The sequence below is a fragment of the Platichthys flesus genome, chromosome 5 (assembly GCF_949316205.1).
Source record: "Platichthys flesus chromosome 5, fPlaFle2.1, whole genome shotgun sequence".
Classification (NCBI taxonomy): Eukaryota; Metazoa; Chordata; class Actinopteri; order Pleuronectiformes; family Pleuronectidae; genus Platichthys; species Platichthys flesus.
In genome coordinates, this window is record NC_084949.1 from 11,584,007 (window position 1) to 11,611,818 (window position 27,812).

General features: G+C 39.6%; 1 protein-coding gene across 1 annotated transcript in view; it reads right to left on the reverse strand.

Moving 5' to 3' along the window:
* LOC133953184 (zeta-sarcoglycan) overlaps positions 1–27,812 on the reverse strand; it is a 131,043-nt gene that overhangs the window by 3,906 nt on the left and 99,325 nt on the right. The window contains exon 6 of the mRNA XM_062386981.1: positions 13,939–14,062. Coding sequence (XP_062242965.1) covers positions 13,939–14,062 — 124 coding nt within the window. The remainder of the gene's footprint in view (positions 1–13,938; positions 14,063–27,812) is intronic.

Sequence of the window (27,812 nt, forward strand, 5' to 3'; positions counted from 1 at the left end):
AAGACAGGTGACGAGAAAAAGCCAGAAAATCAGTAGGAGTGTGGGGAAGACAAAGAGGGAAAGGAAGACGCAAAGAAAAAGAAACCCACTGCAAAAAAAGCCAACATTTACAGCAGCTTATTTAGAAACGTATCTTATTTGTGTTTTTCCATTAATCAAGTAAATATCAATAAAGTATAAAATTCTATTTGATAAATTTTCAATAAACAGGGGCTTTATCTTAGAATTTACAAGACAAGACATAATCTTCAAGAAAAAAAACATGCAGCTTAAATTAAGATAAAACATAAGGTATCATGAAAAAAAAACTGATTTAATCCACTTCTTTCTTTTATCTGCGCATAAAAAGTTAAGTGATATCAATGGTCATGTTTGCACTGTTTGACTTTAATGCACGGTTGTAGTTTACACAAAACATTCGATAAAGCTTGCAAACAGATTTTTTTTTTAATGATTTCCAATGTAAGTGGACCTGCAAGGTACTTTTCAGTCAGTTGCAGGCTGGGTTTTTGTATGGATGCAGCATACAGAGACAACACTTCATTCCCAAAATAAAGCACAAATAACTCTCTGAATCTTTGGACTGTTGGACCGACAATACAAGACATTTTAGGATGTTACCTTGATGTGTGGGATATTACACTGATTATGGTCAGTGTGGTCCCATGGCTTCCATTAGGACAAATCTGACGCATCTGACTGATGCAGTACATCCTCTCCACAGAGCAAAAAGAGCTCACTTAAATTACAGCAAAGTATTTTTTTGAAATTGAAACAACTGTCAACGAGAATGAGAAACTTTTCTATAGGAGGATGGAGAACTAAATGAAAGAGAAGAAGGAAGGACTCCATCCCCCCTAATCCTCACTTCTTCTTGCATTCCTTCAGCCTACTTCTCTCGTCCTCAGATTGATACATGTTACATTTCAAATGGGAATCAATACAAAATGTTTATTTACTCTTCAAAGTTTAACGGAACTCTGCTCTCTTGCTTTTCTCTCGCTCGCATATACTCAGACACCCCAGGGCAGGACGGTAATATCAGCAGAGGGTCGGCTACCCACTCTTCACATACTGTTTTTTAGAAATGAAGAGTAAAGAGGTGAAAATGTGTGTCGAAAATAGCTGAGTGCAACAAAACAGAGGGAAATGGGAAGAGAAATGAGAGAGCGATAGATAGATAGAGAGAAAGAGAGAGAGTGGAAGATAGATGAAAGAAGGATGACAGAGAGAAAATGTAAATCACAAGTGGTTGGAAGAATATAGGAGGACATGAAGAGAGGGAGATGAGATGAATGGAAGAAAAAAAAGGAGAAGAGAGCTATGAGGGATTGAGATACCCCAACAGTGAGGAACCAATTAGTGTAACTAATGATTTCACATTGGCTGACGGGGCACTTCTCAACCTATATAAACAACACACACTGACACAAACACACACACACATACACACACAGAGCAAAAGTGAGACTCAGGTTGCCTTTAAATATCTGTGTAGATAAAAGCTGTACATCTATAAGACATTAACCTTGAGATAGATAGGAAGGTAATCAGAGCAGGTATTGCCCTAAAGCTGGTGCCATCCTTAATAACTCTGAAGCCTTCACTTAGTAACATAATGTACCTTTTTACCAGGTCTCCTGTACTATAACTTAGGAAAGTCTGTGGTGCTTGAAATACTTTGATGGTGTGACATTCAGTCGATGCATACGTTGCCTGATAGATGGGAAATAACTTTATTATTTCATGATTATGTTAAGTGGTTAGCTCGCAGTGAGAGAGCAACAAGCCGATCAGTAGATGCAGAGCGGAGTGGAAGTACACTGGGCCCGATCTGTTTGAAGCTTGGTTAGCAAGTACTAGTGTCTTGAAGCGAATGCGGGCAGCCACTGGTAACAAGTGAAGGGAGCAAAGGAGCCCACAAAAAGGCAACACAGAGAGCCTTTTTGAAGTTACTGTGTTCAGCTAACTCATTCGCTTTTAATGATGCTATAATAACAATGAATTGGGACATTTCAGGGCCTATGGAGAAAAAATAATACGTGCGCTTCGCTCCCTGTGTACTGGGAAAAGGAAAATATCATACTACAATTTCTAAATGTCAAGGTATCCCTTTAACAGGTCCCTGGTACAAACCTGTCATCTTCCCTTTGGCTTCCCAATAAAAGCTGCCAGGGCTCAGTTATGGACTTACAGAGGAAAGGACTCAGTCACGGTTGGCAACATAACCCAAATCTAATTCCAGCACCCTGCTTGCCATGGCAACAAAATCCTAAAATGAACTTGGGCATGGCAATGAGATGTGAGAATGAGGAGATGTGTACATGAATGTGGAAATGCCAATGAAATTACTGGTTTCTCTTCCATAACACTGGAAACATCATGGCTTCAAAACACAAGCAGGGGAACAAGGGAAGGAGGGATGAAAACAATTTGAAGATGGAGGAGGAGGAGAGACGGATGGAGAGACCAACCAGAAGGGAACAAGAGGATGCCAATTATGAGATTGGACAGAACAGACAGATTAGTCAGTAGAAATTGTAATTTACAAGGGGGGATGGAGTGAGGGAGAGATCAATAGAAATAGAGGTGAGAGGACAGCCGATGGAAAGAGTGAGATAGAAATGGATGGCTGCTGGGTAGTGTGCATTAAAGACAGTAGAGGAGAGGTGGTGGATGGACAGATGGATGAAAAGAGGGAAGGAAAGTAGTGGAAGGAGAGGGGAAGTCATTTGTTGTTGCTTCGTGTTGGTTTAGCGCTGAGATTCAACTAAAATGAATGTGTCTGTATTAGGTCGGCCTATTGTAAGCAGCATATGAAGTTGTGTACACACAGACACATATATTCATACATATTCATGCATAGAGCTTTTATAAATCTGTGCTTTGTTTCTACACATATTCAGTGACTTGGATGCATTGTACCTGCATGTGTGTTAGCCTACACTGATACACCTTCCTACATCTACAAGGTGCTATGGTTGTATAGGTGCTACCAGCCTAGAGCAACAGTCCACTGAATCATGAAATAGGCTGGTACAACGGAGTATTAGACCCATAAATGGTAATCTAATGAAAAAAGTAACACAATATTGCAAATATAAAGAATAAAAAACTGTATTTTCTGAATAAACAGCAAGGAGAACGGGCACCTGCCGGACTTCTGCTCCTTTCAGGATCCTAAATCTCATTGGCTCCTGAAAAAACTATGAAACCCTACATCATACAGATGTTACCAACAATAGCCTTACAGTTGAACACTAGCAATGCCATTTAGGCAAAAACAATGACTTTATTCTCGTAAAAATTAGGACTTTAGTCTTATATTATCAGCATTTTTTTCCCAGTGTACGCTTGTGTTTAAAAGTTGTTTGATGTCAAGGATTATACTGACCTCAAATCCTTGCATTAATAACTTATATAAGCAATTACAACATAAACTGAATTGTTTAATCAATAAATAAATAAATCAATAATAAACTCACTTATAACAGAAATATGATTTTCACACGTAATAAATATAGATAGCTAGATGGATGGATACATAGATTAAAATAAATTGGGTTCACAAACATTTAAAAAGAGTCTAAAAACACAAATTATGGTTGGAAATGTAATGAATCTAAACTTGTGTGACACAATCCCTGGACACTTCACTGCAAGGCTGTGGCATTAAAGGAGTTGATATGAATTTGCTCACTCCCTGCATACATACTAAATTATATATTATGAGAAAATGTGTGTTCCTGTTAGTGTCTTATATATTCGTGCCCCTCATGCATTTGCATAAATGGGTGTGTGCATGCAGCACAAATGTGTTTGTGTGTCTAAGCCCATCTCTCCACCATCAGTTGAGCAGGATCGTGGCTCTGGCGTCAAGGAGATGGGAAACATGGGGGAAGCAGCAATTACAGAGGGTCAAAACATTTTCATGGATGATTTCCTTTTGCACAGCTGAGGAATGGGGAAAAGAGGGTGGGAGGCGAGTGAGCTGTGGGAGAGGACGGGAAGGTGGCAATGAAAGGATGAGCTTTTCGTGGAATGAAAGGCAGAGGGAGGTGGAGGGAGAAAGACGGCAGAGAAGAATAGAGGGTTAAAGTGTCTTTGGAGGGGGATCGGTAGAAGACAGAGGAGAATTGTGGGAGTAGGTATGAATTTCATTATTGGAAACTATGCCCACAAAACACGACAATTTTTCTATGACAAAAATATGAGTTGGTATTAACTTCATTAAACAATAACTGACTTCATTAACATGTAAAAAACACAAAAGACTAAAATATTGCTCATAAGGTAGAAACTTGACTAAAATTGCTATTTTCATTGACAAGAATGAGACCAGACCCTGTTCAGACGAGCAAGTCAGTAGATCTCATTGAGCAAACCTGGATCCAACCTTTGACTAACATAGAACTGATATGAGATTTACCTATGATTAACACTAACACAGACCTTTGACACAGGACAAAGACAACATTGAAACATGGCAACATTTACACTACATTGGATTGTGCTGGGACGCTCATGTAGAATAGACCAGAGGTTTTCCTATGAAGAGCCATACATTTTGTATGACATCCTTCAAGGGCCATACTGACTTATTGAACATAACTTAGCTTCTCTTTGGTGAGATGCCTGATGTCAGATGGTGGTGCTGGTCGGACTAAAAACAACAAGTTTAAACAAATCCTCAGCTGTGCATGGTCCACAGTAATTCCCTCCTGTAATTAGACTTCGAAAATCCAAGGTTCAAATTTGTGTAGATGTGCAGTGTTTGTTTGTATGTCTGTTATTTTATGTCTTTAAAATATGATATACATTGTAATTTGTGCCATATTGTTAATCTTCTCTTTAGAACAATTTATTTTGTCGGGTTGCAGCAGCTCCATGGAGGCAATAAGGCTCCTTCAAATACTCCATCCTTCTTGCTAAGAAAGCTGGTAAAATAAACCCAGGTTTTCTGTTACTTCTTTCTGTTGAATGAAGTGGGGCGACTGATTTGTTGCATCTTGCATTATAAAGATAACATTGCCCGTTTGAACTACAATAATGATCGGCCATTGCCATTGCTGCTAATGTTATCATTTGTTATAATTTCGTGCTCTCTTTATCGATTCTGACCTCTTATCTCTTACACTGCAGTTGGGGAACTTGCACAGGACACAGGCACACGCACACACAGCACTTAAAGTCAATATCAGTGCTGTCTGATCACAGCTGGGTCTTCTCGGATCAACTTGAGTTTTACACATACTGATTAGCAAGATTAGACCTGGATCTGTTTGCCCATTATAAAATGTGGCTGGATCCTTGAAGACCTCAACAGTGGAGTTTGTTATGCCTGAATGCAGCCTTTGTGCCTCCTTTTATCAGACTCTTTTTTTGGGGCTGTCAAGGCCAATCAAATATTGCACAGACTCAAGGCTTGCAGAAGTTTAACCTGACCTGGAACCAAAGTGGATTAGACAGAGTCAACTTTAAAGTCTTTGACTGAGAGGATGGGGGAAGTGATGAGTTCAGAAAGTGTGACAGAGGTTGAAAGGACAATAGAAGTCCAATCTCACCAACACAAACACTCAACTACACAGAGTTCTGCACAGAAAGACACACAATTCAACCTCTATGTTCAAATAGCCTCAGCTCACACTGCCTCCCATCCAGTTTTATTTTTCTTGCCCCCCACCCCTGCACTCACACACACTCCAACAACACAAATAGGTGGGAGGTTGTGAAGCTATCAGTGTATTACACAGACCATTAGGCTTGTTGAATGGACACATGCCGGAATGGGAGCTGACAATGGACTTAATGACAGAGGCTGGAGATAGACAGAGAGCATAGTAGCCCAGATGTAGCTGAAACTGGAGCAATATAAGTAAAATAAATATAACTGTACTACCCGCACACAAACACACACATACATACACCGACAATTGTGTTCACACAGGGAGCTGGGAAAAGACACAGTAATGCCCTTAAACACACATGAAAACACACAGGGATTGAAGCAGCCTCAGCATATCGTGAACATGAACACTGACAGAAACTGGGAAAAAATAGAGAGACAAGCAGTCAGATCTCACACAGTCTGTCTGACACACACACACACACATCCACACTAAAACAACTTTAATGATGATCGCCTCAGGCAGCGCGAAGTCTAAGTTAATGATTTTTCTGATGTTAATCACACCTTCTGAAAAAGATCCTGTTCTCCCAGGGTTTGGGTATCTACATCCATTGAGGTGTTATCTTTTGAAAAGCATCCTGAAAAGTAAACAGAGCGGCTCCAGAGAGCTGTGACAGAGTGAGTTTCCTCTGTGTGTGCTCACAAATATGCGCTCCTATGTGTATGTGCATTTTTAGTTGTTTGAATTGTGTGTCTGTGTTTATGTGTGGGTGTGTATCTTATATGAGAAAAGTTGAAGTCAATGTTCTTTTTTGATTTTGTCTGTTTAAGTGGCTGCAAACTGTATTTGAGTGCTTATTTTATGTGTACGTTATTGCTTATGTGTATGGTCATAAGGCCACCACAGCATGATAGTGTTACGACAGGGAGTTACCCCCTGCCAGTATTCTAATTCACTCACCCTGGTGGAAAACAAACTAGTCCCAGTGTACCACATCAGTAACACCTCCAGGCTACAGCGTTTTAATAAACCCCAGCATTGTGTCAACAAGCAATAAAACTCCATGGTAACCCAACTTTTCAAAAGTTTCTGTTAACCCAATTTCACCTCACTGCAGTCAGCTTTGGTGCATATTATGAACTCCTCGAGGCAACATTCTTCATGTTGGGTATCCAGAGTTTTCTTGCATCTCTGAAAGGACTTTAAGCTAACGATGACACAATTTGTTAGCAACGCTTTGTTGTTTTATAGAGTAATCTAGCACGTTTGGACATTTGATTTACTATTTAAAGTTTCTATGTTCTATTGTTTCTTATCTAGCTAAATAACAGCTTCTATAACCGCACAGAGTATCCTCACCTGTTTTCTAGCATCAACGTTACGGAAATATCGCATGATATTTAAATTCAATTCCTTTTCATAAGCACTGTCAGACCACTGTACCAGCCCCTTCATGGTGATGACATGTGTTTGCCTCTTGTTTCTGATATAAGAGAATAGCTGGGCCCCTACAACGACACATACAAATGAATAGTAGCCAATTGGGCAGGGAATAAGAGAATGCACGATGTGTATTGTGTCCCACAGAGAATATGGCTAGAGCCATTTTCACTTCCTGTGCAATGTGCAAGCAAAACAGAGATGCTTGAGATGTCGTCCTCATTTCTTCACAAAATAAACTCCACACTTGCAGCTCGTAAGTGGTCTGGCCGAGGCCTTGTAGAACCTGCTAACTTTTCTGTGAGCAACAACAATGTGCGGAATGATGCTGACGATACTTGTAATCTGCATGTAAGCAGTGCTCGCAAATTGCTTTTGTGTAGCAATAGTCCCTGTTGTTAACTGGACCCCCATGCGCTCTGTCCTTAATAAAGTCTCAATTGAAGTGAAGTGGCTTCTACCAAACACCCACTGGGGCAAGTCACCAGAAAACCTGCAAGTGTTGCATTTACAGAGAAGACGACATACTATAAAAATATATAACATTCTCCAAGGAAATGGTTTGGACTGGGCGTTGCGCTGTCAGCAGTGGATCACTACCAAAACTTCATTTAATGGTCTCTTGTGATTTACATTCACATGAAGGAGCTTCTCAATATAACCACAAACCACTACAGTTGCAACTTACATGAACTACTGCAGGGCATTTAGACAGTATTTGCAGAGCGGGTTGCAGTATCACTCCCTTGGGAGTATTATACTGTGCTGTCTGCCTCTAAACAAACAGCAAATAACATCAAAATGTAATAATTTGCAGCCTAATTGGAACTCTAGCCTATCCCAACGCACTGGACCTTTTCCACTTCAAGGCAAATGTAGCCCTCTGACACTATAAATGTATTAAGGAGGAGAATATTCAATTTCTAACCCTATGACGAGGATTTGGTTTAATATTAAAGCTATAATCCAAAAGACACTTTGAGCCATTTGTTGAAGCAAAACTTAGGTCGCCGACTTGTAAAATCTTTAAAACCAATTTTTTCTGAGGTTCTACGGCTGACAAGTGGCCCACATTGAAACATGACAGACAATCAGCAAATTCAGGTTCCACATTTCAGTTTGCAAGGAAATCAAATCAGACTAGACGTTGTCTGTTAAAATAAATAGCGTGAGAGGCAAGACAACTTCTCTCCTGTAAAGAAGGAGGAGTGCTGCATAGATGTTGCCAGAAAGACCTGCAGACGTGGTACGAAAGAGACAAGTAGAGAGGCGGTTCAAGAGCATACAAAATCGAAGGGACGAGAAAATGGATGGACAAGCAGAAAGACACAGAGATTGAATAAGGGATAGATAGAGAGATGAAGGCAGAGGGCGAGAGAGAGGGAGTTGATAAAAAGGTAGGAGGACTACAGGAATCCTGAGAGGATCTGTCTACTCTTGTTGGCTTTGATTTTAATGGAAGCCAGCACTCCCCTACCTCTCACCCATTTGGCCCTAATTCCACCACTGCTTTCCAAACTTTTTAAACTTTAATGGCCCCTTCTTAAGTGCCAGCTGCTGACAACATTGATTTGGCTTTAAGCCTTGCTGTCCTGCCCGCCTTTATTTTCTACTGCAAAATCGACAAAAACATCTATTTTCTGCCATCCTTCTGCGCCTCCCACTCATCCGATCCTCCCCTCATCCTCCCTTCATCTGCTCCCCTTTGTTCATTTGAAGGTGTCAGCGGTCGCCGAAGCTTTTATGAGAATGGATGAAATGGCAAGCTATTTGGATAAACCCCTTTTTAAGGGATGTGTATATATGTTTTTTGCTGCCTTTGAACATAAAACAGACTAAGTTGGCACAGACAGAAGAGACACTTCCTTCACAGCCCAAGTGAGATATGTTGTTCGTGGCGCGCCACACTACGATGCAATGACATGGCATTTTCGTGTTTTTGCACGATGAAACACAATAAGAGTATGTATGATGAAAGGTTATAAGGAGATCCTCTTTTTTGTTGCTTCAATTAGATACAATAATAAAGAAATAAGTAATGAAAATGTCACTGGTTATTAGAATGTTCATATCTTTCAGAGAAGCTGCTTTGGAGTTGTATGTGTCACATCGACAGAAATCTAATGTGAGTCTCCAACCTCAAGGATAACACATGTCCTCATATAAATGGACCCTTATTGAAGAGATTGTCTGATGAGGAGATTGCGCTATTGGGTACCACAGTCATAAAAAGCGACTCAGGGGTATAGTGTGATATCTCGAGAAAAAAGCCAGCACAGGGCGGGGGCACGAGGTAAGATGGGAAGAGGAAAAAGGCAGTGATAATGTAGCTGTAGTGAGTGCTCCTCTGTCTGTATGCCAGTTTTGATCATTAAACTCTGCCTTTCAGGTGTCTTCTCCTGTCGCTTCATGTCTGTTTCTGTCTCTGCCTACCTGTCTCTGTGTCTTTATAGATGTTGAAGACAACATTAGCTTCTCAAAAGGCGAAACTCTTATATGTTTAAAGATACAAGGCAATGATTGTCAGGACAATGGTCTATACTCTCAGGGCCGAGATGCATGCGTTAGCATAATGTGTGAATAGGGTGAGTTGAAGCTGTTCCCTGGTGACAGCATCTTTTTAGTGCTTTAGAATTGAGCATGAGGTATACTCATGAATAAGCATATGAATAAGAATTGGCTACAAGTGAAGCATCAAGGGACATAAGCTATGTTGACAGATATTGATTGAAAAAATAACTCTGTCAAGTATAAAAAAGTAAAAAGTAAGTGTTTGGGAGCTTTGTGCAGATAGAGATGAGGGAGGAAAGAGCATTCAGAGTTTCAGAAACAAAACCCAGAAAATCACTTATGTTGACCCTGTGGGGAACCACACCTTTCTTTTGCTCTCTGCCAGTCACAGGTAAGGGTGACCTTACGACTGATAGTGATTCATTATAAGGAATAAACATCAAATAATATGCTCTGCTGTTACATTCTTCATAGAAATGTGAAAATATACATTTTGAATATTTATATTATAACCGATTTTTAATATAACCTGTGGCTGTTTAAAAAAAAAGGTGGAATACACATTAACACTAACTGGCATACATTAAAGCAGTGGTGGGATCATCTTATCTTCCAGCATAATTTCAAATTAACTAACAAGTATTTATGAATAGGTGCTATGTGGGATGGCAAAAACGGGATGGTCTTTTTGAATTGCAGATCAAACATAAATTTTGTTTGGTGAGCACTACAAAAATGACCCCTCTTATGAAAGCACTAGAATACAAATTTTCCGACCTCAACCCTTTCAATAACAATGGTTTTATTCCGAATGGCAGTATTAGGGGAAGTTCATCACATCAATGTATATCTCAATCCCTCACATTTGCCCACTGTAATTACATGGGCCTTCCTAAGCAAATGTTTTGCTGATAAGGCTTCTTATAAAGCTGTAACGTAGTTTAAAGATATTTTTTCTGGGCTGAACTATAAGGTTACGAGGCTGAGCAGCAGAGCACCAAAAGTCCATTATTTTGTCAAGCCTTTCACAGTATCAGGTCTTGCCAAAGGCCCTCAGCACAATCATTGCTACACACGGCTAAACTCTATTGTTCACCATCAATAGGAAGACATCTATTTACAATACGGGGGGGGTTACACAGCAGGAAGACAGAGCAGGGAGACCCAAATGAACCCACGAAACAGAGAGAAAGAAAAATGACACAAAGGAGGTAAAAATTATAATACCCCCCTTCCCTCCCTTTTCCCTATGAAGTGACAGCCGCAGTGATGTATAACCCTGGCAGTGGAAAGTTAATTAGATAGGCTGGGTTACTTAGAGATGAAGGACTGGGAGGCTGAAAGGCTGAGGAGGGAGGAGGAGGATGAGAGGCAGGTGTAAGACAAGAAAGTAAAACAAAAACAAAGGGAGGAAAAGAAAAGAAGATGGTAGCGATCGTGAGACAAGTCAGGGAAGAAAGAATAAGGTACGGGAACAAGGGAGGGATATAGGAGACGGGGGAAAACGGAACGGGAGGAGAGACATTGTTAGGGTTTTGGGCAGAAGTTTAATTACGAGGCAATGTCCCATACTGCAATTATGTTTTGCCTTTAGAACATGAATTATTATTATATCAACATTGTCAGTCTTTCAGTTTGGCATTGTCAAACCTTGTGCTTGGCTCAAGGACACACATTAATATATCATGTGCACTGCTGGGCAGGTGACTGGACGTCCGACCTCCATCCCTTTAGACCAAAAGCATGGAAAAACAACAAATTCCAATCTGCGGACTCAGGTCACATCAACACAACTTTTTTTAAGTATATGTAGTTGTAAAAAACATCACTGTCGCCATGTTTACATGAGTTTTTATGTGCTTGAAATGGAGACCTTTGGAAAAGCTGCTGTTGAACTGATGTAGTATCGTCGGACAAATAACCGGGACATTTGGTAATAAAGACACAGTCACCTGCCCTTGTTCAGTCATGACCTAAATACTAGTTTATTGTTAGTAACACTTCCATATCATCATCGGTCTGAAATCCTACCTTTCACCATTATTGTGTCTTGTTCATAGTGTTTACTGTAAGTAGGCTACTAGCTGCAGAGTAGACAATCCGCTTCCTGGCCATAGCGACGCACACATGCTCAGTGTGTGTTAGCGTGGACAAAGATTTTTACTGATACGAAGCTGAAAAAAACTTGCGTGGATGGAGATCATTTCGGTTTCAAAAGGGTATTTTTAAAACTGAAAAGGAGTAGTATGGATGAGTAGGGGCCAAACTGGCCTGTAGCTGTGTGCTCAAAGGCTTATTTTCTTCCCTGAGTTTAATTATTTGTCCCCTCAAAATGTTTTATTCTATCTGTCATTGCCCCTCTGACAGCCTTATGGAGCGCTTTATGTCAGTTATATTTTGATCTTCAACTGAGATACATGGGTATCCTTAGACCCCTTGGGAGTCTTTGACATCCCCCAAAAGTATTTTATGGCATTAGAACATTTTTTGCCATAAAAAGCTTGAGACTCTGGATATTATCTGGTTCATAAAAACTAAGCTGCAAGGTTCTGGAATGGCCTTGGATGGATTAAACAACAATGGTGCTTGAAACTTTTACAGCAGTCAGTCATTTTGCTTTCTTGCAAGCACTAAAGATGTTTTACATCGTATATTAATGAAATAGAGAATAATATCTGCATAATAGGTTTACAAGCTCTAAATGTCAAACATTTAGGCTTATTTATTGTAGCTTAACCTTAGTATCTCATAAATATATTAGAGGGTCTGAAGTGTTATTAGTGTCACAACTTTATGGTGTTTTTGCTACTGTACTTTGCAACTTTTGACACCCAGCTGGTTATTAAATAATATGCATAAAGATATTACAGGCAGAAAAAAACAATTTTTTCTTAAATATCATTTTTTTCTGTTAATAAAATGCTGCTTTTACTTCCCCACCAACATGTAGAGCTTCATTAAAAAAAAATTATTCAGCACTATAATTATCTAACTACACTTTTGTATACTCTCTACACAGCACTCCACAGCTTCAATACACAGTATTCATTCTGCCTGGCAGGACACATTCAATCAATATTTGAGGAGTCCACCATCTACTGTTTATCGGACAACCCCACCTCATTATTGTGTTTCCGATATGCTAAAACTAAACTGCATGTTCTTCATTTAAAGCAGAAATCCAGTTCCTCGATCTAAGGATGACACTGTGTACTTTCAAAGGAAAGGCAGAGTGGAAAAAAAAGATAAGAAAGTGAAAGATAAGGAGAGGAGAGAGAAATACAAGAAGAGCATAGGACAAAAAAAAACAGGATAGGAAATAAGAAATGAGCTTCGACAAGGAGCATCAAACTTGTACTGTTGATTTCATAGACCTCCGCTATCAGTGAGTGGTGTGTGTGTGTGTGTGTGTGTGTGTTTGTGTATTTGAATACACACCTAACCAAAGGGACACTTTGTGGTCCAGTCATGGTTTTAGGGTCCAGGTTAAAAATGGGTTATGTGGTGTTGGATAGGGTATAGGGATAAGGCTTGTAGTTGTGATGTGCAAGGGTAGGATAAGGGGCAAGAGAATATATTTTGTCAATGACTTGTAGTTGGAAAAAAACATGTGTATGAGTGTGTGAATTTGCGATAAAAGACAGCGTGTGTGTGACTGGCAATGAAAGTGAGTGCGACATACAAGAAGTGCCCATTTTTCTGTTAATTACTGAGTTAATGACACACTGCTCCAGCAGACATGCAACATGCCAGGCTGATGAGCATTTGCACACACAAACACAAACACACACACACACACACACACACACACACACACACACACACACACACACACACACGGATAATTCTTAAGTCTGCTATGGTGCTCACAGAACATGGCAGGCTGCAAAGCACAGATCTTGACAGTGCGATAGCGGTCTAACAATAATACAGACAAAAACCCTGATGTGTACAAACACGCACACACTCTCAACACTCACACACACACAAATGCAACAGCATCTGACAGGGAACCTCATCAAACCTGCTTTAATGAAGTCACATCTCGCAAATAGAAGAGGGGAAGAGGAAGGAGGGATGAGAGGAGGAGGGGAGAAAAGGAGGACAAGGTCGCCTCGATTGATGACACTCATTATCCTAATAAGGTACTTTAATGAAGTAGGCCCAACACTATAGACTGCCACAGAGTCTAGACACACACACACACACACTACATTTGCTTTACTAGTATATGTCTTCACCATTTCCAAATAAACATAGCTACGTATTGCAGCTTTTTCTCATCCACACTAAAAGAACATACACAGACACACACTAAACTAAAGCATACTGACTATGGCTAAAAACAAACACCCACCTCTCCTTCTGACGACTGGAGGAGAAGGTCTTTCCTACAGGATGCTGTGAAGTCTCCCACTCCTGCGTTGATCTCGACACCTCTGGGGGCCTCAAGGGTAAGAGTCCGAGTCGGCGACTCCAACCTGAGAAGCACATCAACAAACTTGAGTAATGCTGGAAGAGGTGGTTTCAGTGCAAGCGCGCACTTGCACAGACAGTAGTATGAGTTGTTTTAGCTTCATGCTTTAGCCACCATTAGACTATTACCACAGGATCAATAATGAATCGACTGTGAACAAGGTTTTCAATCCCCCAGCTGCTCTATCAGAAGCAGCACCAAACTATGGTTGTGCAGCTAAAGCTAATATGACAAAGGAAAAATGTGCACTCGCTGATTAAAGGTTTAAAGAGCTCCGCGGAGTAAAGCACCCTGGAATTGCATGATGTAAAACATTAAATAGTATGCTGCCTTTTGAATTCATAACTTAAACTGAAGACTCGTTGTTATTCAACATGTTACAATACCTTTATAAACTTCCTGAATAATGTTGGATGATGAGTAGAGGTCCTTACAAGCACCTTCTACAATAATCAACACTATTAACACGATGTATAACAGTGCAACACAACTTTTATACAACCACTGCCAAGTTATTTATTTTTTTATCATTCAATGAAATTTGACAATATTCCAAGTATCCATTCTTGTCTAAATAACATTCATAAAGGTGCTCCATGACATGGTGAGAACCTTTAAGATTGTGCAGGGTCAGTGATTCAAGTATTTCTCTTGGAAAAACCTCTTTAGGATATATGTACTTCATTTTTGTAATGGGGATCAATACATGTTTACAATACTGTACACCTTTTTAACACCTTTGGTATTTTTAGAGGGCCATTGCTTGTATTTTATTCTTTTATGTGTCGTGTATAAAGAGCAATCCAGGGGCAGGCATTGCAATGGTCTATGTTACATACTTGTTGCTATAAAACAGGTCATGAACTGAAGAGACAGCGGTAGAGGACAATGCTGGCAGAGAACTCTTTCAGGGTGGGATTTCTGTGGTTTCGATCCCAACAAATCTCTGGGAAGTGATTACCCTATGAATTTAAAGAAAATCTTCCAAAGAAATTTCAAGTGTAAAAAAGGGTCAAATATCTTTCAAGTGCTTTTGATCATCTGAATTGAAGGACACAGCTTTACAAATCCGCAGAGAAATACCAGTACATACAGTTGTAAACTTTGTATAACTACTGTGTAGCCAGATCATGACTACAGGTAGAGTTCCCTTACATTGCCCTTTTCACCAGAAGTCAATCAGGGTTCCTATTTGATTCATTAACAATGTTAATGTGTAGTAACAGCTTCCTGTGTCTTTGAGAAAACCTACAACAATGAGTATAGAGAATGAAGACCTGCTACACTGCACTGCTCAACAGTGCTTTGGCCATGGTTGGGGTCAGTCACTGTCCTTGGATGGGCCAGTAGCTAAATCTGTGATTCAGAGTTGAAAACAATGAGATGATTAAACAGTTGCCGGTGTTAGATTAGCATTGTACTTTTCCTTTGGAGAAACTGGCAAGTCAAATTCAATAAAGAGCCCTTTCGGCAGAGCAGACTAAATTTCAATTTATGAAGTGTTAACAAGATATTACACAAAAAACTCTTTCACACATGCTTTGCTCAAGGGCACTTTGGAAGGTTAATCTCCCAATCACCACTGTGAGGGTTAGGGAATCATGCATACAAGCCAAAGGGTATATTAACAGAGCTCATGCTCTACGTCCAGTCTGCAGCCAAAAAATACACATCAACGAACATTAATGCCTTAGCCTGAAGCAGGTTGGCTGAAATGTTCATACCTAGCTCCTTTCCCCCCCAACAGAAGTCCATCACTTTACTAGACTCCCCCAGGATGAGGAGAATGTGTACCCTCCTCACAGGTACTTTAGTGGGAAATAAATCTACATTTCCTGGTTTCAATGTGAGGTACGGAACATTAGCAGACAGAGAAGAGCTCCCTTGGCAGTGGTTTTCCATGTTTGGTTGCACCCAAGTAATGAAGACGCACTTTAAAGGATATTTCTTTTACAACATTGCTCCTTCTATGCTACAGAGTTTATTTATAGGGTGTTTACACCAGCATTGGCCATTTTATTCTATTCTTCTAGCTCACCTTCATTAGAAAATATCCACATCAACTGATTGACTGGCTTCATTCCATTAATTTTAAATCCACATACATTTGGATTTTAGACTTTTATCTATTTCGTGAAAAAGGCTGAAGAGAGGATAGGTGTCCAGTTAAGGTCACCTGATGAATGACGCAGGTTGATTTTTCGCAGAATTTTGTGTCACCAGACAAATTTCCTAATTTTTTTTTACGTAGAAATGGGAGTTTATTGGTCAGTATCAGACTAAATGACTTACCATGTGCTATGTAGCCTACTAGCATGTAAGAAGTCTCCAGAGCGTCCAATGCAAAATCTCTTCTTCTCTTTTTACTAGACCTCTACAAATTCAACCATGTCTCCAGACGACATGTCTGCATTCACTGTTTGTCAGAACAAACTGTGGTATTTATTCTGGGTTGAACGTAAAAGTATAACAAATGTAGAGCAGTCTTGAGGTGGATTAAAGGTGAGGGGAGGTTTGCTGCTGTGAAGTTCTCAGCATCCAGGCAATAAAATAAGTGTTGGAGCTAGATACTTCATATCGCGCCTGACTTAGTGATCTGCAAAAACAGAGCCTATGCTGCTGCAGAGGTTAAGAAGAGGAGAAACCAAGAGACAGACTGAAAGACAGGTAGACAAGAGATAAAAGAGAGGGAATGAAAACCTTGTCCTATTAGTCATTATCCTATAGTTAAGCATGTGTTATGGGGTGGGGGAAGTTGCTGGTCTAGTCAACAGGAGTGAGGATCTTCGGGTGGTTTGACAGCTACGGCAATTACAGTGACACTGCTGCAGGCTGAAACCAGCTCTGATGGGCAGGCACACACATGCTGTGCATTCAGAAACTCTTCAGACCCCTTCACTTTTTGGACATCTTATTATGCAGCAGCCTTATGCTATAATCATTTGAATTAATTTTGGTTCATGTCATCTATCTACACTTAATACCCCATAATGAATAAGCAAAGACAACATTATATAATCTTTCCCAAATTTATAAAAAAGGAAAAACTGAAATATCAGATTGACCTTAAGTATTCAGAGTCTTCACTCAGCACCTTTGGCAGCAATTACTGCCTTGAGTCTTTTTGGATTTGTGGATTTTCTGCCATGCGTCTCTGCAGATCCTCTCAAGCGCTGTCAGGTTTGATGCAGACCATCGGTGGACAGCCATTTTTTTGCCTCTCAAGGACACACAAAGTTTTCTCGTAGCTACTCTTGTTTTGTCCTGGTTGTGTCCTTAGGGTCACAGTCATGTCACAGGGTAAACCTTCAGCACAGACTGGGGTCCTGAGCGCTCTGGACTGTGTTTCAGTGAGGATACTTCTGTATTTTGATTTGTTCATCTTTCCTGCGACCCTGACCAGTCTCACTGTCGTTGAGAAACTTCTCCGCGCCTTGATGCTGCCACCAACATAATTCACTGCTGGGATGGTATTGGGCAGGTGATGAGTGGTGACAGATTTCCTCCTGACATGCCACTTAGAACTGAGTCCAAACTGTTTAGTCTTGTTATCATTAGACGCTAAGGTCTTGTTTTTCAAATTCTGAGAGACCTTCAGCTGCCTTTGTTTACATTAAAACATGTATCACATCTTCTGATGATCAACAAAGTAAAATACAGGATTAATCACATCAACTCTGGATGCCTCCATCTCTAAGTCGCTCTGTCAAATACATAAACAAACATACAATATGAACACTGGCCACATCAAATGTCTGCCCTTCATACTTGTGCTCTTTCATGGTGCAGATAGCAGGAGTCTGCTGCTGAGACGTTATCTTCGCAATTGATTAATATTAGAGAACACTGTCTTCCCTACCTCTCGCTTCCATTTCTTATATTATTCCTCCCTTTCTCTCATACCAACAATCCCGAGCCCACCTTCCTCCCTCATTGATCTGTTTTGACCTTCAGTCGCGACAAGGCCACTTCATACAGCGTCCATATTTGTCCAGTCTGACAAGATAAGGGGCACAGAAATACATTTCAAGGTTTTATATCTTAATTCATTTTTTTTGGGGGGGGGGGGGGCAGTGGAAAGTCACCATGTATTTTTTGTTTCGATTAGGTTCAAAACCTAACTCCATCAATGAGGCAGGGCTGTGTTTGTATCACTAAATAACTGCTGGCAGTTCCTAGAGCTTAGATGATTGCTGTTTTCAACTGACAGACCACAATACAAAACTTCTTAAGAGTTTGAACTGTTTTATCAAGACTCTGGAATTGAACCTAATCTCTGGTAAACCTATCTCAATGTTGTCAGTCACTGCTGCCTCGGCTTAAGCGATAAAAGCGGAAAATATGTCTTTATCTGTCTTTCAGGTTTCATAAATAATGACATGATTTATGATCAGTTGTGTTCATAAATAAATCTCTTTTCTGTGTTTATGAAAAACTCTTTCTACTTCATTTCAGAGATTATATAAAAAATTTGAATCCCAACATTAATTCACTGTAAAAAATTAGCTTGCTTGCACAGTAAAAGGACCCTGAAACTGATAAAGCTAAATTAAATGTTTATTCATCATGTACATTTGTTTATTTACACCTGATTAGATCATGGCCCATTTAAATTATTTTATCACATACTGAGAGCCCACACCTCAAATATGTTATAGATGCGTATGAGTTTATGGGTTTCTGTACTGTTATTGCTTTCCAATTGAAACATGGTAACCTGCACAATCTCCAAGGTCCCAAACTGTCCATCTGTACAGTACAGCCACTGCTTTCCACTTGATAGTATCATCTAAAATGTGAGGAGATCTGTATTTCAGTGATATATTTGAGATATTTGACTTTAACTCGAAAGCTCATTTTTTCTATTATAAAACATGCGGTTGCGTTTTGAATGAAGGCTGAATTGATGGAATTTCCCTTGAGGGCATAGATACAGAGGCTGTGAGATGAAGTTGCCATCTTTCAAAAGAAATGACTTAATTTGGCGTATTTCTCTAAAGCATTGTTAGAAATTATGGAGAAAATATTGCAGGAAATTTTCAAATCTGGGCTTTTTAGTATGATTTATATTTCCTAGCAGACTTGGCTGACATTCATCTTGCCCTTTTCCTTTTCAGAACCACTGAAGGCCATTCCACCTTATCGCCACATTGCCATTTGGGACACAAACCTTTAACCTTTTCACGCTTAATGCTCCATCATCTGCTCCATGCCCCAGTCCAAGAAGCACTGTTAAAACTTGGTGCTGAGTGAAGCATTCAGACAAGACTGAAGATGGGAAAATATAAAGGTTTTGACTTTCAGTGAATTGGATTGAGAGATAATGCAGAAAATCCAGACTTTAGCAGTGAATCTGTGTTTGGGTGAGTCAGGTTGATGCAGCGTGTTTAAAACACCCCATGAATCCTGCAGGTGTAGGGGAAAAAACTGAATGGCGAAAGCCCTGGGCTGTTTTTTAAAAGATGCTCAAGTTCCTAGTTCTGAGTTTTCTGAGAAGGGTCAAGGGAGAGTCAAGGTATATTCGAGATTTGTATTTGCGGGAACAATGTGTATGTTTGTGTGTGTGCAGGTGTTTGGTGTGAAAGAGAAGCTTAAGATCAACAACAAGTTGATTTTGTTGTTTCTTCCAGCGACCTTTAATTTTGAATTTCAATCATAAAAGCATTGTACTATGTTTAGTATGGAAAGTAAAAAATATTTATTCAGATCTTACATTTCCGCACTTTACTGCACACAACTGTTTGCAATCTTTCATGTATATCCCGTCTGTCCGACTTTACACAACACACTGCCTGACAAATCCTTGAGGGAACAAAACAACTTTCGGGGGCTCTTGCTTTCCTCCTTGCTGTGAAATGAAGCCTGGGAAATGGGCGATGGCAGAATGCACTGGGAGAAAAAATGTCAAGCAATTTCATGCCTTCGTGCCTCTGATGGGGCACCAAGCTGATAATTTAATCAGTAGTGAAAGACTAGCCCCATTCCTCTACAACCTCAGTCATTCAATCCATTGTTCGTCATCTAAGTTTTGTTAGAAGAGTACTGGAAATTTACATAGGAAATTGAAAGAGGTCAGTGAAAGAGAAAGTAAATGAGCGAGAGGCAGACGTAAAAGTCAACAAGACCAACTCGGGATTCTGTCTTGAGTCATGAAATAATGACTCCAAAATATTACATGAGGTTTTCACACCGTCAAAACATTCATTCTTTTGTAATATATAAATTATCTAATGTAAATATCTTTTCAAGGGTCCATCATTTGAAAGCATGACATGGTTTGATAGTTTCAGTTATAAATCGACTTATTAATTATGATATCCAAGTAGTGTTGAGTGTTGCAGCCAATTACTTCAATTGTATTTGGCTGCAACAAAGTTTACCCTGAGTCTCCTCCTGCGTCTTGTGGACTCAAACGCTTCACCCACCCATCCATCGGTATAATGATGAGTAGATAATGAGTACATTTTCAGTTTTTGGTGAACTATCCCTTTAAAATATTTAGAATTGAAAAAATGAAAACTAAAAAAACATCCACGATTGTACGACAAAGTCCATCTCTGACTCTGAAGAGAAACTCTTATCAGCTCAAGGAAAACTTGACACGAGTATTGCTTATTGCCTCCAATCAAAACAAACAGACTAACAAACAAAAAAACTTGTATACATCAACTAATGCAGAAAAACAGATAAATATATGTATGCCTATGCTTTGCTCTCAGTTGTAGACATGAGGTCAGGAAATCTGCAGGACCGTCTGGACTTTACTTCATTAGTACTGACTTACTATGACATACAGAGGAGCCCGACAGAAAATACTTCTGAGAACAGAAAATAGAGGTTGAGCAAAATCAAGGAAAAATATGTTTTTCTGTTACTACACATTAACATTGTTAATGAATCAAGTAGGAACCCTGATTGACTTCTGGTGAAAAGGGCAATGTAAGGGAACTCTACCTGCAGTCATGATCTGGCTTACAACTATATGTACTGGTATTTCTCTGCGGATTTGTAAAGCTGTGTCCTTCAATTCAGATGATCAAAAGCACTTGAAAGATATTTGACCCTTTTTTACACTTGAAATTTCTTTGGAAGATTTTCTTTAAATTCATAGGGTAATCACTTACCAGAGATTTGTTGGGATCGAAACCACAGAAAAATATGTAGGTGGATTTAGTCTGTACAGTAAGTCACTGTAGTATGTTTGTTGTCTTTACACATGTGCAGGTCATGCCTTCTTTAAAGCAGCATCACTTTTTTTGTTGTGATGTGAGGCAGTCAGTGCAGAAAGAAAAGAAACCATTATGAGGTGTAAGACGTCAGAAATGAAGCTATTAATATTCCAAAAATCACAACTTCATATTTAAACTAGATCAGTTGCTTGCATATAATTCAGTGAAGTGGGCAGAGTTAAGGCTCAGTGCGACAATGGAATAGGATGTCACCATAGGAGCTGCTACAGGCTCTTGCCGCATTAATTACATCTTTAGCGATTGTCTTGCCGTCCTTACTATTTAATATGCATTGCAAATGGAGCTACCCTGTCTTTTTCTGAAGACTGGATGAAACTTGAATGATCCCTGTGGGGAAGCCGGGTCCTTGCAGTGGCATAGAGAAGGATATAGATAATAAGAAAAAAACAAATAGACAGTGCTTAAGATCATTTGATAAGTAATTACCACAGCAGAAAATACCATGATTAACACAACAAGATTAAAAAAATAGGAACACTGTGTCTTCATCAAGAGATTTACGGGGTAGAGACATACTAGCAATTTTGCAAGTTTAGCTGTTCATGTTACTGGTTATACAGATTGAAGAGCATATGTTAGGAAATGATATTGTGAATGTCACTCTGCTCCCATAAAGACTGCTAAAGCGCCCCAGGGAAAGGCACCAAAACCCACAGTTTCACTTTCATGTACATACTCCACTGCTTCGCCTACATTTTATGCTGATAATATGAATAAAAGAAGTGATTGTGGCACACGACGTGCACTTTTTTCCATCTCATAGAATGTGTTATTCATATGGTATTGATGTAATCTTTAATATAACATACAACACAGATGACGTTAATCATGTGACATAATAAAAGGGAAATGTGGTGCACAGAATGTTGCAGTAAGCACAGTTCAAGGTATTTTATGAGGAATTTATATGTGTTGTAATCTAAGACCATTTTCCAATATCTGCAGCCAAGGGTGCATGAAACCTCACCTCATCTGAATGCCAATTACTCAGTTAATAATCGGAATAGAAAAAACAGACATGCCAACTATTTTAAGTAGTATAAGGCACAGGTTTATCTTCTGTGAAAATCAACAGAAATTCAAATATTTTCCTTTAGTAAAAATCGTATTAAAGATAGTAAATTAATATCTAAGAATACATACTAGAAATATGGGTAAGTGGCTGAGAGAAGGAAGAAAAGACAGACAACATGTGGATATTTGAACATATATGATACCCTTCCTCTAGTGCACAAGAAGAGAAGAGAGGAAAAGGAAAGAACATGAAGAGAGAGAAAAAGGAATGACAAGAAGGTATAAGGGGAAGAGATTAGCAGAGGAAGCAGATATATCTATGTAGAGAGAGAGAGAGAGAGAGAGAGAGAGAGAGGGCCTTGAAAGGAAGAAAAGAAAGCCTCAGCAGAGACAAACACAATAATAATATGAACTTCTTTCTTTTCTCTATTTCTCTGCCTCATTGCCTGCCCTCCTACAGTCATCCTATCTTTGTTTCTCTTATTCGACCTGCCCGTCCATTGCCTCCTAGGTGGCTTCTGGCTGTGCTCGCTGTTTCTCTCTCAGCGGAAAAAATGAACAAAGAGAGAAGTCCTGCTGGTAAAAATGTAACACCTTCCGACCACCTAATCTTTCCCGTTTAATTTGTTGTTGTTTCCTGTTTCACCCCCCCCCCTCCAAGTATCTCCCCTCCTTTATAACCATATTTTACAAGAGAAATTGTTTAGTCCACTCCTCGTTATTTCTCTCTTTCTTTAGTGCCCTCACTCCTCCCTCCCTCTGTCATCTCAGCAGTACAACAATTTAACCTGTGTCAAGGTTTGCTGAACATTGACTTAAAGAAAAAGTAATACAATCTGCTATTTGAGTTTTATATTTTAACCTGTGAAAACTAAAACTGGTTTTGCCAAAAAAATATAACAACACATAACAATAATTTCTATCTCCACCATTAAAATCTGGCATTAAAAAACAAAGAGTTTGTTGACCATAGAAATGTAACAATCTGAATTGTGCCATCAAATGACTGAGAAATCTTCAAAAAACCCAAGCAGGAACTGTAGCTTGAATCAAACCAGATAATAATTCTTCTTAACTCCTATCAACACCCATAAAAACATCTTTTCTCAACCATGGATAAACTATCCATGTTGAGGCTTGGCTCTCTTAAATATGTTTACATGAATATTTTGTGTGTCTTAGTAACCTACAACAAATAGCAGCTGCGTGCTGCTGTGTTGAGATCATGAGGATGAATGTGTGTCCATGCTCATGAGGTGTTTGAATGGCTTTGTCTTTAAGTGTGTGTTTGGCATTTTCTAATGTTATTTATCTGCTGGGATTTCAGCGTCTTGCCACAACAGCCTCTAGTCATTTGTAATAGTCTTTATCCACAGTGAAACATTTGGCTGCGTTGAAAAATCGGATATGAACAGCCGACTGTCTGCAACCTGCTCTCAGAAATACACAACAGCTGAGCCGAGCTCTCTCATACACAAATACTGTCTCATATCGCCTTTGGGGACATAAATGAGGCATGATTTCATTTTCTAGCGCCTCACCCTTACTTTTCCCGAAACCGCTTCTTCTAAGTACCAAGTTGACGTCCTTGAACAAACTTTAGCCCAAACCACTGACCAAAGAAAAACATTTTTTCTCCCAGACAAACGCAAAAAATGGTCTTCAGTCAGATATTTGTCCCCCGATGGTAGCTTATAACAAACACATACACACACTTAAATTCACACGAGGTGCAGCACAGATGCGTGGCATATGGCAAGACTGTTGAATATTTACTAGGTGTTGATGTTTTCAGATATTCTCCTCGAGATGTGTACAAAATCATCATTCAACAGCAGCTGATAAATAATAACTAATAAAGATACACAACAATCAACATAGACAAAAAAATTACAGAACAACAATGTATACAGTTTCCTGAGGCAGAGCTCCAACACTCTGAGGCCCATTTCAACAAAGGGAAATCACAGTGAGGGATCTATAACTTTTCTGAGCTGCTTTTTGTATATAGGAAAGGCACAAGTTGACTTCTTCACCGACATATTTATAGCAACCACTGTGCACTTTGACACAGTTCATTATTTGGTGTGATACAAAACGATTTTGTGGAACATACAGTATGTATTACAGAGTATTCCCTTTGCATATATGATAACTTAGCAGAGATATTGAAAGACTGAGAAAAGACTTCACTCATTATTGAAAATGAAACCGTGAAGTGCGCTAGTACTTGGATGGTGCACGTGACACCCTGAACAAGTTGCATGTTAGATTATGGCCATTTGTCATAATTGAAAGGAGAAATCTCCACCACATTCACATCCAAAGTAGAAATTTTCTAAGTCAAGATAGCCTTGCACATATTCCGGCGTGTTACAACCACTGTCAACTGTCCTGTCTCATATATTTCATTGGAAACTGTCTTCACACATCTCATATCTGTGTGGGTATATATTTCCTCCATAGGATTGGAATTGTTTAGCTAGTACCCACATGACATACTGCACAGCTGTATTATATAGGAAACCATAAATGTCACATTGGGTTGCTCAGTAGTAGCTGGCTTTTATCAGGACAGCAGAGATAATCATTTGATCAGGACATCTCCACCAGCGACGCCATTATCACATCAGACTGTCTCTCTGAAATTTAGCCTACTCTTTACCGAATGTCCACATCTGGGAATAAAGCACTGCATCAATAACCAATACACAAAAACACACAGAAATTCAGATACATTATGGATTGTTCCCATAACCGTACTTGCTTGCCTTTACTCTCCCTCTCTTTGTTCTCAATGATTTCCCTGCATGTCTAATCAATAACAGACGGAACGAAGCGAGGCAGGGCTGATTGTCCTTGTTATACCAGTGAAAAGGGAGGTGTTAGATACATCCAAAAATCCAATCTCAGGACAGCAAACTGTGCAAATGTTGTTCTGTGTTCATGTGATTACTGACAACTCCAGCGTTGGACGAAAAAGTTTTCAGTAAAGTGAATACATTTTGAATATCGACAGCAATTTTAAACAGCTTTAAACAACATGCTGCACAGCAGGTTAACGCTCTTAAAATAGGGTTTATATGCAGTAGTGCATCTTCAATCGGCATCACAACTCTAGTCATTTATATCTGAATTCCTCTAATGAAAACACTGCATGTGGGTGAACACTGCTGATGGCATGAAAGGAACGAAGAGAATGAGAGAGACAACAAAATATCAAAGAAGTTGTTTTTTTTCTGACAAACTTGCAATCGATCCCTGTATCAGTTGTATCAGTGACCTAACCACAGAAATATGCTGCTCAAAACATTCATGCAACTGAAGTTCTGTTCTTTAATGGCAACTGTAGTTTAAAGAGACGATTTTCCCAAAGGGACAGTTCAAAGAGATTGGGGCTCTTTCTAAATTTAATTATTTCCATTTACTTTGACACAAACCCCAAGTTTTTAATCAAAAAACAGCTAGGGGCGGGCTTACTTCTGCATTTTTTGGAGCTAATTAGGTGGTGTACTATATGATCCTACACCATACTCCTCCCTCTGGATTCCCACCCACGAAAACCTGGTTAAATCAACTCTGCTTCAAGACTCCCCTCAAAACAAGCATGGCAAGTGGACCTAATTCCTTTGACATTGTTGTTCCTACTCTGCCTTTGAAGATTGCAACCTCAATTAAAATGTTAATGTGAGGTGTACTTCTATGATGTCAAGGTTCAAGACTCTGTGGCTTTTGGCCATTTAATTGAAGATACAGAGTGGGCCTCATGCTAAGAATCAATATCCTCACTATCACTTAATCGGTATCAACTGGTGTTGAGTCTATCCCAACTGGAATGCCATTAAAATATTGCTCATAAAAACACGAAAAACAAAGTACAATATATTCCAATCTTAACATTATATTTAGTTGTTTTGAAACTTATTCAGAGTCGAGGCAACTGTTGGATGTGTGGGTGCTGAGGGGAAAAATAATTAAGGCCACAGGGCGGATCATTTCCCCATTCTCTACTTCAAGGGCTCGTAAAACTTTACAGTCTGTAATTGGGTTCAATTGGAAGTACCCCTAGGACCCAAGGCCATTCAGCCATATTATCACTCTTGTCATTTAGGGACCTAATACAGAGAAACTACTTTTTGACCTAATCTCAAAACAGAAAACCACAGCTCACATGTATTACGTAAATAAATGGATGAAATACAGGAAAAGTAAAATAACAGATTGGAGCAATAAATCTCGCTCTCTGTTCTAAGCAATGATGGCCGTCATTATTGGTAATATATGAGGTGTAATTTTACAACTAAAAGGTGAATGCAGTTCAGAGGATTAACCCACCCAGCAAGAAAAACCCAGCACTAGAACTTGAACACATGAGTGTGATAAGAAGCACCCCAACTGAGTGAAACCAACTGAGGGGGGAAAAATAGATTATTGCCTTATACTTTGACGATTTAGTTTGGCCCACCTTGCTATCAAGGAAGAGGGGTGAATGACCTACACTGCAGTCAACCTCCAGGGGATGACCTGTTATGGCTTCACTTTTGGGCAGCTGACATGGTTAAGGAGCTTTTTGCAATTTTAATGTACAGGATAATTTAAAAATGACATTTCATTATGCTGAAAATCCTTATGTTAAGGATTAAACGTGTTCATCGTCACCACCCACCCACCAAAGTATATTTGTCAGGTAAAGAAGTCAATAACTAAAGACAATCTTCCTGAAATTTGTGAACTTACGGGAATCCATCACACATCTGTAAATTGTCAGGGTCGGATCCCAGAAATGTTCTGCGTTCTTAATAAAAAAAATATGCTCCGCTAAAAAACAAGCTTAGGACACAAAAGATACACAACATCATCCCTCTCCCCTAAAATGTTGAGCATCAGAGATTCAGTCATGTAGAAAGACTCTGGTCAGATAGAATGGATGGTGACGTGTACAACAAGGTAAATCATGTAGAAAAGCTGTCTATGCATGTCTCTCAATAAATACCAGCTTCTGTGAGAAAACACTTGGGTGTCCTCTTTTCTTTCTTCTATTTGACTCCATATCTGAAGAACTGACTGTCCCAAGCCCACTTTTTAAACCATTACCCTACAGTATTCCAATCTTTCTGAAATAAATCCTTTCCCATGCTCCTGAATCTGATAGGGCTCTGCACTCCTATCTGTCCTGAGACAGATACATGGAAATAGAGCCATGGATAGGGGAAGGGGCACAGAACAAATCCTTCTCCGATGCCCTTGCCTGTGTCAGGGCTAACTCTCTCCAGGGAGTCTTCTCATGACCCCAGGACTTGGACAGAGGAGAAGGCGGCACAGAGGGAGGGATAAGAGGATGAAAGAGTGGAGATATTGAGTGTGCAGCATATTGTTTCTCTCTGCTGTGGAGCCAAGCATCAGATGATGTTAAAGACCTGATGTAACCCAATGTCTGCTAGCGTCAGCGTGGCGATTTTGCTGTGTGAGACTGCTTCAACTTTTTTGGTC